Source organism: Furipterus horrens, unplaced genomic scaffold, assembly GCF_987537825.1.
Source record: "Furipterus horrens unplaced genomic scaffold, mFurHor1.1.pri manual_scaffold_5, whole genome shotgun sequence".
NCBI classification, from domain to species: domain Eukaryota; kingdom Metazoa; phylum Chordata; class Mammalia; order Chiroptera; family Furipteridae; genus Furipterus; species Furipterus horrens.
The window spans coordinates 177825590-177838741 of record NW_028327175.1 but is presented as its reverse complement, the minus strand read 5'-3'; the positions used below and the strand labels follow the sequence as shown (position 1 = coordinate 177838741).

At 40.7% G+C, this 13152-nt stretch overlaps 1 protein-coding gene across 1 annotated transcript in view; it reads right to left on the bottom strand.

The window, feature by feature from the left end:
• The window catches only part of WDFY4 (WDFY family member 4), a 350593-nt gene that overhangs the window by 282247 nt on the left and 55194 nt on the right, over positions 1–13152 (bottom strand). Inside the window, exons 10-11 of the mRNA XM_090278357.1 lie at positions 11562–11666; positions 9907–10097 (exon numbers count right to left, since the gene is read on the bottom strand). Coding sequence (XP_090134483.1) covers positions 9907–10097; positions 11562–11666 — 296 coding nt within the window. The remainder of the gene's footprint in view (positions 1–9906; positions 10098–11561; positions 11667–13152) is intronic.

Below are 13152 nucleotides of genomic sequence, written 5' to 3'. Positions count from 1 at the left end.
ATATTTGCCAATGACATCACAGACAGGAGACTGATCTCCAAAATATATAAAGAGCTTATATGACTCAACATCAAGAAAACAAACAACCCAATTTAAAAATGGGCAAAGGACCTGAACAAACACTTCTCCAAAGAGGACATACAGAAGGTCCATAGACACATGAAAAAATGCTCAACATTATTAGCCATCAGGGAGATACAAATAAAAACCACAATGAGATACCACTTTACACCAGTCACAATGGCCATCATCAACAAATCAACAAACATCAAGTGCTGGCAAGGATGTGGAGAAATGGGAATCCTAGTGAACTGTTGGTGTGAATGCAGACTGGTGCAGCCTCTATGGAAAACAGTATGGAATTATCTCAAAAAACTAAAAATGGAACTGCCTTTTGAACCAGCAATTCCACTGCTAGGACTATACCTGAAAAATCCTAAAACACTAATTCAAAAGAACTTATGCACCCCTATGTTCATAGCAGCCCTGTTTACAATAGCTAAGTGCTGGAAACAACCTAAATGCCCATCTGTAGATGAGTGGATCAAAAAACTGTGGTACATTTGCACAATGTAATACTATGTAGCAGAAAGAAAGAAGGAACTCCTGCCATTTGCAACATGGATGGAACTAGAGAGAATTATGCTTAGTGAAATAAGCCAGGCAAAGAAAGAAAAATACCATGTGATATCACCTAATACAGGAAACTAAAGAACAACACAAACAAACGAACTAAATAGGACAAAGAGCAGAATAGCAGTCAATAGTGGGGAGGGGGGAGGGAGAGAAGGGCTATAAGTAAGGGAAGGGTTTAGTCAAAGAATGTGTATAAATGACTCATGGACATGGACAACGGGGAGGGATATGATCGTGAGGGAAGGGGTGGGCTGCGGAGGGGAGAGAAATGGGGGGAAAATGGGACAACTGTAATTGAAAAAACAAAAAAAATAAAAATAAAAATGGGTAGAGGACCTTCACAGACACTTCTCCAAAGAGGATATACAGATGGCCAATGGACATAGGAAAAGATGCTCAATGTCACTAATCATGAGAGAAATGTGAATTAAAACTACTATGAGATATTACCTCACACCTGTCAAAATAGCTATTATCATCCCATCAAGATGGAGGTGTAGTTAAACAGGCTTTGCTTCCTTGCCCAACCACAGAAAGAATTACAACTAGACCTCAAAACAAATAACACCCAGAATTATCAGAAAATTGAGCTATGATAAGGAAGCCTAACAACCAAGGATTTAAAGAAGCCACATTCATCTAGACAGGTAGGAATGGTGGAGATGCAGAGATAGGTGGAGAGGCATGGAGAGGCAGCTACAATGATGGAACCAGTCGTTCCACATTCATGTGTGGTGGATAAAAATTGGAATGGATACCTTGGGAGGGAGTGATCCCATCCCTAGGCCAGACCTCACAGCCCAGGGTTCCAGTGCCAGGAAGAAAGATCCCCATAACTTCCAGCTGTAAAAACCAGTGGGGGTTGGAGCAGCAGAAGAAACTACCAGATTTTCATGAGAGTCCTCTTAAAGGGCCTACCCATACTTAAAACATACACAGACCCATCCCCTCTAGGATTCAGCACAAGAGCAACAGCTGGAAGGGTGTCAGTCACACAGGGCAAGTGTCGGGCAAACCTCCAGAAGCCAGGCAGTGGCATTGTTCCCTCTCTGAGCCCTACACCCACGGAGAGACACAAAAAAGTGAAGCAGGTTGCCCTGCCCTGGAAATTACCTAAGGCTGTGCCCCACACAATTTACAGATGCCTTTTCTATAATAGACCATGCTACAAAGACAGAGAGTCAAAGCAGCTCTACCTAATACACAGAAACAAACACAGGGAGGCTGCCAAATTGGGGAGACAATGAAATATTGCCCAAATGATAGAACAGAACAAAACCTCCACAAAAGAACTAAACAAAATGGAGATCATGAACCTATCGGATGTAGAGTTCAAAACACTGGTGATCAGGATGCTCAAAGAGCTCAAGTACAGCAACAATTTTTAAAAAGACCTAGGAAGAAATGAAGTTTACACAAAGGGAAATAAAGAAAAATCTATAGGGAATCAACAGCGGAGGGAATGAAGCTGGGATTCAAATCAATAATTTGGAACATAAGAAAGAAATAAGCATTTAACCAGAACAGCAAAAAGAAAAAAAAATTTTTTAAATGAGGATAGTATAAGGTGCCTCTGGGACATCTCCAAACATACCAACATCAGAATCATAGGGATACCAGAAGGAGAAGAGGAAGAGCAAGAAATTAAAAACTTTTTTGAAAAAATAATAAAAGAAAAGTTTCCTAATTTGGTGAAGGAAACAGACATACAAGTCCAGGACGCATAGAGAGTCCCAAACAAGTTAGACCCAAAGAGGACCACACCAAGACACATCATAATTAAAATGCCAAAGGTTAAAGATAAATAAAGTATCTTAAAAACAACAAAAGAAAAGCAGATAGTTACCTAAAAAGGAGTCCCCATAAGACTATCAGATGATTTCTCAAAAAAAAAAACTGTAGGCAAGAAGGGACTGGCGAGAAGTACTCAGTGATGAAAAGGAAGGATCTACAACCTAGATTACTCTTTCCACCAAAGCTATCATTTAGAATGGAAAGGCAGATGAAGTGCTTCCCAGTCAACGTAAAGCTAAAGAAGTTCACAATCACCACACCATTATTACATGAAATGTTATTTAAGGAAAAGAAGATCAAAACTATGAACATTAAAATGGCAACAAATTCACAAATATCAACAACTCAATCTAAAAATACAAACTAAGCAAACAACCAAAACAGGAACAGAATCATAGATATAGAGATAATTTGGAGGGTTATCAGCTGGGAGGGGGTTGGGGGAGAATGGGGCAAAAGGTGCAGGGATTAAGAACCATCATTGGTAGGTACAAAATAGACAGAGTGATGTTAATAACAGTATAGGAAGTGGAGAATCCAAAGAAATTACATGCATGACCCATGGACATGAACTCATTTGTATTGACCTCGCTTTCTTACCCATTCAGCTACCCTACATCTTCAATTAGAACATTTATATCCATTTACATTTAAAGTGATTATAGGAACATAGTTTTCACCATTTTATTATTCATATTTATGTTCTTTTTTTCCTTCTGCTACTTCTTAAAGAAGTCTCTTTAACATTTCTTGTAATACTGACTTAGTGGTGGTAAACTCCTCTAACTTTTTCTTGTCTGGGGAGCTCATTATTGCTCCTTCAATTACAAATTATACCCTTGCTGAATAGATTAGGCTTAGTTGTAGGTCCTTGGTTTTCATCACTTGAATATTTCATGCCAATCCCTTTCCACCTAAAAAGTTTCTACTGAGAAAATCAGCTGACAGTCTTATGGAAGCTCCCACAGAGGTAACTTCCTCTTGCTGCTTTTAAGGTGCTTTCTTTGTCTTTAACCTCTGTTTTTTTAATTATGATATGTCTTGGTGTGGGCCTCTTTGGGTTCATGTTGTTTAGGACTCTGCACTTCATGGACTTGCATGTCTATTTCTTTCACCAGGTAAGAAAGTTTTTAGTCATTATTTCTTCAAACAGGTTTCCAAACTCTTGTTCTTTATTCTCCATCCAGTACCCCTATGGTGCAAATGTTATTATCCTTGATATTATCCCAGAGGTCCTTTAAACTAATCACATTTTTTATTCTTTTTTTCCTTTTCCTGTTCCAGTTAAGTACTGTCTGCTACCTTGTCTGTCAAATTGTTTATTCAGTCCTCTGCTTCATTTCATCTACTATTGATTCCTTCTAGTGTATTCTTCATTTCAGTTAGTGTATTCATTTCTGACTGGCTCTTTTTCATTGTTTCTATGTCCTATTTTTATGCTTACTATCTTTTTGTTGAAGTTACAAATTTCTTGACCATCCTTATAACCACTGTTTTTGAACTCTGTATCTAGTAGATTTTCCTAGAGTTTTCTTATGTTCTTTCATTCGAGACATATTTCTTTGTTTCTTCATTTTGGCTGCCTCTATGTGTTTGCTTCTATGTATTAGATAGGTCTGGTATGTCTCCCAGTCTTCACCTGATTCCCTTATGTAACAGGTGACCTGTGCCCAGTGGTGCAGTTTCCCTGATTATTTGACCAATGTGCTCTGGGAGTGTCCCTTCTGTGGGTTGTGTGTGCCCTCCTGTTGTAGTTGAGCTTTAGTTACTGTTGTCACATCAGTGGGTGGGATTGACCTTGAGGCTGAGTGGCTGTGAGTATTGGCAATCACCATAGCATATAAACTGTTGTAGTGGGCTGACCCCCATGGAGTAGGATTAGCCCCAGTGGGCTTTGGTGTCTGCCAAGACCACCCTTTGAGTATGCCACTTGTGGATCTAATCTGGTGATGATGCTTGTTTTGGTCTGAAGTGTCCTCTGGGTATGGTGGTTCTTGGTCCTCATGGGAGGGGCTCTGATGCAGGCCAAGGTCAGCTGCTGTCTGTGACTGGCCCATGGCTACCTGATAAAAGCAATCTGTGGTTGGTAAATTGCCTGCACTGGACCTGGATATCTGTGAGAGATTCTACACTGTGAACGCCATTGGCCACTAGTACCTGGCTTGGGAACACTCAGCTGAAGGGACAGGACATCCTGAGACCTGCTGCCACCTGCCAGCTGCCTATAAACCTCAGATCCTGAAAGAGCCTCAGACTGTTTACAAGTTGGGTGAAGCACGGTGTCATGGAGTCACTAGAGTGGGGCAAATGTTCATCAGGTCAATGCAGATTCAGACTTGGCTCCAGTGTCAAGCCTGGGGCCACTTAGCAAAGGCACAGGGCACAGTGAGGCCAGATGCTGCCTACCTGGGGCCTGAAGATCTTTGAGTTTTTAAGAAAGACTATAGCTAAGCCTAAAACAGCTTCCTGCTGCTAAAAGAGCCTTTGACAGCATGGGAGTTGGTTGGGGCAGGGCCTCAGGGGGTAATTGGGGTGGGGTGAGTGGTCTTTACCAGGCTCATACAGAGTTGGCAATGTGTTAGAAGGGCTCAACATAGGAAAGATAGTGCCTGCCTGACTGTGCTGGGTGGGAAAATGCTCAATACAAGGACAATGGTTATTGTTCCTCCAGCCCTTGTTCTGAAGCCACATAACTCAGTTTCTCCTTGTATGTCTCTGGCAACCTCTGAGCTATTGTCCCTTCATCCAGCCCAGGGTGAGTGACTGCGATAGAGTGAGTCTGTGCATGGGCCCTTTAAGAAGATGCCTCAATTTCCAACAGCCTTTCATCTCACCCAGACCAACAGAATCCCCACTGATTTTCACAACCAGATGTTGTGGAGTCTTCTCTTCTTGGCACTGGTGCTCTGGACTGGGGAGCTTGATATAGAGCTGAGATCGCTTGCTCCTCTGGGAAACAGCTGCTGCTGAGATATTCCTCCCAGTCCTCAGTTGCCACACATGACTGTGGGGCTAGCCCATTTCTCGTCTCTTCCCTTCCTACCAGTCATGACATGGCTTCTTCTATACATCCTTAGTTGTAGGATTTCTGTACAGCTGTTTTTCAGATGGGTCTCCAGGCTGATTGTTCTACCTTTTTTTTTTTTTAATTCTTATTTTTTTACTGTTTTTCAATTAGAGTTGTCCCACTTTTTCCTCTATTTATCCCCACCACTCAGCCCAACCTTCTCCCACAGTCATTCTCCACCCTATTGTCCATGTCCATGTGTCATTTACACATGTTCTTTGACTAGACTCTTTCCCTACTTATCCCCCTTCTCTCTCTCCCCCCTCCCCCCGATAACTGTTATTCTGTTCCTTGTTCAATTTTATTTGTTTGTGTTGTTCATTAATCTCCTGTATCAGGTGATATCATATGGTATTTTTCTTTCATTGCCTGGCTTATTTTGCTAAGCATAATTCTCTCTAGTTCCATCCATGTTGTCACAAATGGCAGGAGTTTCTTCTTTCTTTCTGCTACATAGTATTCTGTTGTGTAAATGTACCACAGATGTATCTACAGATGGGCACTTAGGCTGTTTCCAGCACTTGGCTATTGTAAACAGCTCTGCTATAAACACATGGGTGCATAAGTTCTTTTGAATTGGGGTTTCAGGATTGTTCGGGTATAGTCCTAGCAGTGGAATCACTGGTTCAAAAGGCAGTTCCATTTTTAGTTTTTTGAGGTAATTCCATAGTGTTTTCCACAATGGCTTCACCAGTCTACATTCCCACCAACAGTGCAGTAGGGTTCCCGTTTCTCCACATCCTCGCCAGGAACACTACATGGCCACTATAATTCCCTCTTCCCTCAAGAAACTACCTTCTGCTTTAGTCTAATTTGACACCAGCTATTGCTCAAAAGGACTCCATCATTCAAAGACTGTTTAGAACAGATATTTTAAAAAGAGAAGCAACCCAATAATAGTTCTCCTTATGATCTGTGTCTCTCAAAATGTCTGTTGCCTGTAATTCTTATATGGCTCTTTTCTCCTCCTCTTAGAGGGGGGAAGAGAAAGGGATGGCTGTCCTTAATTATTGCTTTGTTTGATTTATTCAATTCAAAGTCATTATCTAAAATGGGGGTAATCTCATTAGAAATTAGACCGTTCTATTATTTCTTGGGATGGGGTTAATTTCATATTTGCAAAGTCATAAAGTAAAGAGTTCAAAATCCAATTACAAAGGCTTAATTTCATAGCAACTAAAAAGAAACATTTCTATAAAGGAAAATAAATACTGTGCTACTTCACGAAATGATTTGTCAGAAACTGGGGCCTAGGAGAAGGGTCTCCATTACTGTCATTCAGCTTTGTGTGATAATGCATCACCAGGGCTGGCGAGTCTGTGGAAGGGAGTAAATTTAATCAGCTAAAGTCAAAGTAATCAGGCTAGGGTTGACACATTTCAGGAAAGGTCAGCGTTAAGCCCATTTTCTCCTCCTTAACTCAGTTACCATGTCATCGTCTCTGTGTTAGTATTCCTCCAGCTTGAATCTATAAAATAGATGTCTGCTGCAAAGCACTAACAACATTAGGACTAACGGGATTTATTTCACATTCTATTATTTGTTATTCCTCATAATTTTCCATGTGTCATGCTGGAAGACCAGTGAGGTAATATGATTAAGCTCAGAGTTGAATAGCTAAATGTATATTAACAAATCAATCTGAATTTGTGCATAACCCAATCAGGGTCCCACCTGCTGTGGAGAGGAAATTCATTTGCTTACATTACTCTTTAAGTCAGTTATCATTTGCCAGAATTAGGTGGTGAAGTCACATGTGCTTCTGTATTGGCATGGAAGCGCCACTTGTTTTTGAAACAACTGCCCTAAATTGGGTGTTTCTGGGTGATTCTTCCTCAGCGAAGGGACACCATGATGTTAATGCACTTTAGAGATGGCAAACCTTTATGGGTGGCAAGGGGTACTGCCTTTGAGGTCCCCCCACTCCATGACTTCCCCTCATTCTACATCTAACCCATTTTGCAGGCACAGTGCTTCAGGCAGTGTCCATTAGCAACTTCTAAAAGGGGAATCCAGCCAGAAAGAGCTAATTTTACATCTTTGTTTCTGAAGTTCTAAGGTGTTCAAAGATGATCGAGAAGAAATATAAATCCCACATTAAATTTCAGCAAATGTTAGATAGGTGTTCACATGAGTCAGTGGTGGCTGAATCTGGAGCAGACTTGGGCCGCATCCCTCCTCACCACTCAATGGAACAGCAATATAGTGACAGCCCTGGTCCTGAGAGAGCAATGGCAGCTCCAGGGACCCTCCTGACCACCCAGAGAGAAGATAACACATTGAGCTCAGGGTATGGCTTTGCTGAATAAGTTTACACAGTATTTATCCCGACATGCTCTCTTGATAGTGTGATTCTGAAATGATATTGAATGTGTAAAACACCATAATGGTTTTACATTGTTAATTTTAGAAATTCAGTCCTATTACCCAAGGGCTGGCACTCCAATAAGGTGCCTCTGGGCTATAGGGTAAGAAAGATGTACTTTTCATGAGAAAAGCATAGCTCTCTTTCCTACAATGAACACAGAAATGCTCATACTCTCCAAGCAAAGTAAAACCAAAACTTTCTTCTCTGTAGATCTGTTTGACTTTCCATATCAGAAACAAATGGAGATTCCAATTATTTACCCAGTAGAGAACCAAAGTCCTCACTGCTTTGGCACATGCCCTTCCTGGTCCTTATCATGATAAGGGGCATACAAATCAAGCGGAAGACAGACATATAGGGAAAAAATGCAATAAACAGCCTGGTGAAGAGGAAAGATCACTCAATTTTAAGTCACTAGTCTTAGGTTCAAACTCAGCTTTGCAATTTAGACATGTCTCTGCTGGACTATTAAGACTGGACCACATAAAGCTAAGGTCCTTCCCAGCTGTAAATTGTCACTAATTCTGGATATCTCTGTCCCTTACTCTCTCCATTACATGGTCCCATCAGTCCCTTCGCTTCACATAATCAGGAGACTCTAGTGTCTTTCAAAATGGTCTTAACTTTCCTTTTTTGTCCAAATAAATCACCATCAATGATTTTCTGGTCCTGTAACTAAATTTCTCTTTTGGTTCTTGTCATCTGTGAAATACATGATAGTTATGGGCATAGTGTCACTTTCAGATGCACTTCTCATGATGCTTTAGCCATGCCTACCACCATAGGCTTAGACCACATAATGAGAGTAACTCAGCTATTCCAGTGTCTGACATGAACTCTGCAGAGAGATAAAGCAGGTAAAATAAACCAAACACCATGTTCTAAATGTTTTGGTAAATGGTCATTGATAAGTGAGGTTGATGGTTTAATTTTGGAAGTCAGAACAATTTTGTATTCTCTTACGTTCACCAATTCTCCAGTATGGTGTGTTACTGACACAAGAGCATGGGATTTACATGGGGCTGTGTTGTCCAGTGTGGTATGTTACTGACACACGAGAGTGTGTTTTACATGGGGCTGTGTTGCACATATTTGTGAGGGGTCCTGAGCTCAGCTTCTGGAGGAGTATTTGAATTTACATCTTTTCTTCTTTTAAACAACATATAATGAAAGAAAGAAGATATTTTTAAGGCACAAACCTACAAAGGAAAAATGAATTAAAAAGCAGGAACAGCAACAAAATTGTGAAAGCTCTTAGGCAGAAGAGATTATGACAGTGATACTTAATATCTTTAACTGCTTTAACATAATTTGATGAAAAAGTATACTACTCTCTGCTGCCCAGAAGGTGATGCCCTAGTTTTATTTCTCCCAAAAGCCCACTGCTCACTTCAACTGCCCTTCGTCTACTTTGTCCAGCTCAAATGTTCTCTATGCACCTTCCCAAACCATGGCTGGTGGCTTCCAGATGGCAAGGGCTGTGTCTCACCCAATGGGTGTCACAGGCACTGTGCATCAGTCCTGGTAACTGCTAGGCACTCACTGAATGCTGGCCTAATAAATGAGGCAGCTGCTTGGGTACAACTGATTAATATTCCTCTTCTGTAGTTTACAGGGTCACTAGGAAGTAGCTGTCCAGCCAGAGACTGTGTTGCCTGGCACTCATGCTCAAGATGAGTCCTGTTCAAAGTTGTTCCCAAAGATAATTGGACAAAAGCTACCATGTGTCAGTTGTAGGCCTGAATAAGGATGCATTATGTAACCCTCCCTGTTCTCCATTCCTCTGCCTGCTGGCTAGATTAGATGCCCAGGTGACAGCTGTCCCTGGCGGACACCCTTCCCCAATCATTGATTAAACTGTACATGAGAAAGAAATTTCTGTGTCAGGCTATTGAGTATGTGGGGTTTATTTGTTGCTGCAAATGGTACTACGCTATCTGTATAATACAGTGACCGACTGAATGAATGAATGCATGGGCCAGTGTTGATCACCTGCTATGTGTCCATGGAAAACCCCATCACAAAGAGGACTTGACATCACCTTTAGGAGATCCAGTTTCAGATGCAGCTCCCCTTGAGTGGATGAGCACAAAGCACCAACAATGATACTCATGTATTCCTCAGTGTTGATGACTGAGAGCTGTTCCAAGATGCTGAGTGAGGCTTCCCGGTACCACGCGTCATCCAGGAAGATCTTGATGAAGGGCACCATGCCATGGTCTTTCAGAACAACTGCAGACCGAACAGACAGTATGGTCTAGAGTGATAGGGCCTTCCACACCTCAGTTCCAATTACAAGAAAGCTTTTCCTTAAAATATCCAAGTTTGTTTTTCTACATTTTTATGTGTCTCTTTTGCCCATTATAATTTTTTTTCAAAATATATACACACTGTTAAAATGAGAAGAGGAAAAGAGAAACTATACAGCAGAGAATTAAAAAGAAAAACTTCTTTTTCTCCATTGAGAATTCTGTTTGGGGGAAATATATATATTTTTTAAATTTAGAACCTAAGTGATACAAACTTTAACTAGCTATATATCTGCCCTTTATTTCCACATAATTCCCTAATCGAAGGCTGATGGCAATTCTCTCTAGTATCTCTCTCTCTCTGACAAAATTCTCAGTGAAAGTAAAGCAGAATTGAAGTTAAGAACATATTTAGTTTCTTGGTAGTTTCATGGAAAGGGAGGAGATTAAAGAAATTTGGTTGGTAGTATTTTTTTTGTTTTAAATTCTAAGAATTTCTTCCCCAAGATCAATATTTGGAGTGATCATGTGGAATGAGAACTAGGAAGTAACTGGATCTTTAAAATGGATGGTGTGGATTTGACTGGTCAACTCCACAGGCAGCAGTGCTCAATTAGAGGTCAGGTGCTCACTACATGGAAATCACCCAGAGGCCTTTTAAAAGTAGATTCCTGAGCTCTGCGTTGGCCTGCTGTTAATTAAATCTCTGGGAGAGAGCCTAGGAATATGTATTTTTAACTAGCATCTCCAGGGAATTTTTTATAGTCTAACGTTAGAGACCCTCTGCCGTAGGAAATTATCATCCACATTTGGTATAGTTGATCTATGAGGGCCTCAGATAAAGACACCCCAAATCACCAAACCCACTGATGTCACTTTGTTGATGCACTGCTTCATAGTATAATATATATGCACACATATTCTGTGCACATATTTTTAAAATAAACAACATAGAAGCTACATAATCTTAGGAAGCTAAAAAAATGTGGGGGGGGTGGATGAGACTACTAAGTCCATCATAGCCTGGAAGCACATCAAATTAACTCTCTTAAAAATGAAAAGCCTTCTTTGCCTCTATTTTACAATTTGGTTGTTTTTTTGGTTTTGGTTTTTTTTGTTTTTGTTTTTTTTTTAAGCATAGAGTCAGTGCAGCAAGATATTAATGGATTTACGTGAAAGTGTGAGAAGGGATACTCTTTGGTCTCATAAATTTAGGATATATCTTTGCTTTATTTATAACCTTATTTATCAACTTTAAAAGTAAAAGGTGTCAACTGAGATGTGCACCAACTTACTGAGAATCGATGGACATAAACCACCAAATGGACATTAACCACTCATTAGTTCTGGTCATTCCTTGGATGTAATCTTTCATCATTGATGTAAATCACTTAAAACAGTTAATAGTTTCCCAAGCAATGACAAGGAGAATTTTGTGCATCTTTACCTGCATTCCGAACTGAGCCTTTCATAAGTGTGACTACAGTTTTCAGCATCACACAGGTGAGTTCTCTTTCTGGATCCTGAATGCCAAGAGAGGACTCTTTGTTTCCTGCCACATTTAAGAAGCAATAAAAAACATTTTAAATGTACATGGTATGATCCCAAATCTCTGATTCCATTTGTTTTCTGTCATCTTAAGGAAATGTGAATATAATGCTCACATTATAAGAGAGTGTGCATCCCAATTTATAAGATGTAACTCTACTATCTCTTAGAGCAGTGCTTCTCCAACTTAACCACATCAAAACCTGGAATGATCATTGTTAAAATCCAGAAGCTGGTCCCCTTCCCCAGAGTTTCTGACTTAGGACCTAGTCTTGGATGGAGTCCCTATGATTGCATTTCTAACAAGTTCCCATTTGATGCTAACAGGCAGGTCTGAGGGCCACACTAGGAGAACCACTCTTCTACACAATCCCTGAAGCCCTGCATTCCTGAATTTTATTTGGATGCTTGCCTAGTTTGACATTCATGCTGGGGAGGGAAGACTCCCAGATCACAAGCTACTTGAGAGATTGTTGAGTAGACAAGTGTCCTCATTATATCCATGAGGGCGAACCAGGCCTATGTGTTCACCATTGAATTCCCAATGCCAGAAAGTGCCTGACACAAGAGGGAAGTTCAGTACATGTTTGAGGGATGAAAGAATTAATGAGTAAAGGTAGAATTTATTAACCAGGAGACAAAGTATACAAGAAACAGCAAGAAACACTTAATAATAGAAGACACAAAGATCAGATACATCAGTTCACCAAAAAAACCTCTGATTCTCCTGGGAATGGTCATAGGTCTGGGACTGGGTTTAAGAGTAAATTCAATTCAGGCTACTGAAAAGCAGTGCACAGCTAAGATAACACACAAACATTAAACAAAAAGATTGTACAAAGAACAATAGAAGGAAGCATATACAAAGGACTCTTTAAGACCTGACTTGAGGCCCAGGTATGCCAAGATGGGAGCACCTAATCCTCACCCTGACTCTCGCAAGGAGGCAGGGGTCCTTCCTGGACTCCAACAGGGGAGTGAAAGAGTTCCTCCCCATGTGGTTATCACAGTCTTCCATGCTATAACTCAAGGTATATAGGAATAAGATTAACATACTTGAGCACCTATTATGCACCAAGCACAATAATGGCTCCTTTTCAGATATTTCCTTTTAATTTTCACAATAGCCATATATATAAGTGCACTTCTATTTTATAGAGGAGGAAAGAGGCTCATAAAAGGGAAGCAATTTACTCAGGATCACTCAGTTCATGAGCAGCACAGCCAGGATTTGGCCCACGGCTTGCTGGCCCCAATGCCCATGCTTACCCCTTTGGTTTCTTCCCCTCACAGAGGCCCAGGAAGCTGACAGACTGATGGGTTTAGCTTGAAACTGAGCAGAGTATGAAAGGGGCCAATGACTATAGAGCCCATTCTCCCTCCCATCCAGGATAGTAGAAGGAGGAGAAAAGGCCAAAAGGTGGAAATCGGTAAGTAACTTAGTCCTATGTCCTGGTGTACCCCAAGGCAGAAGTACCAGAGGGGCAGGT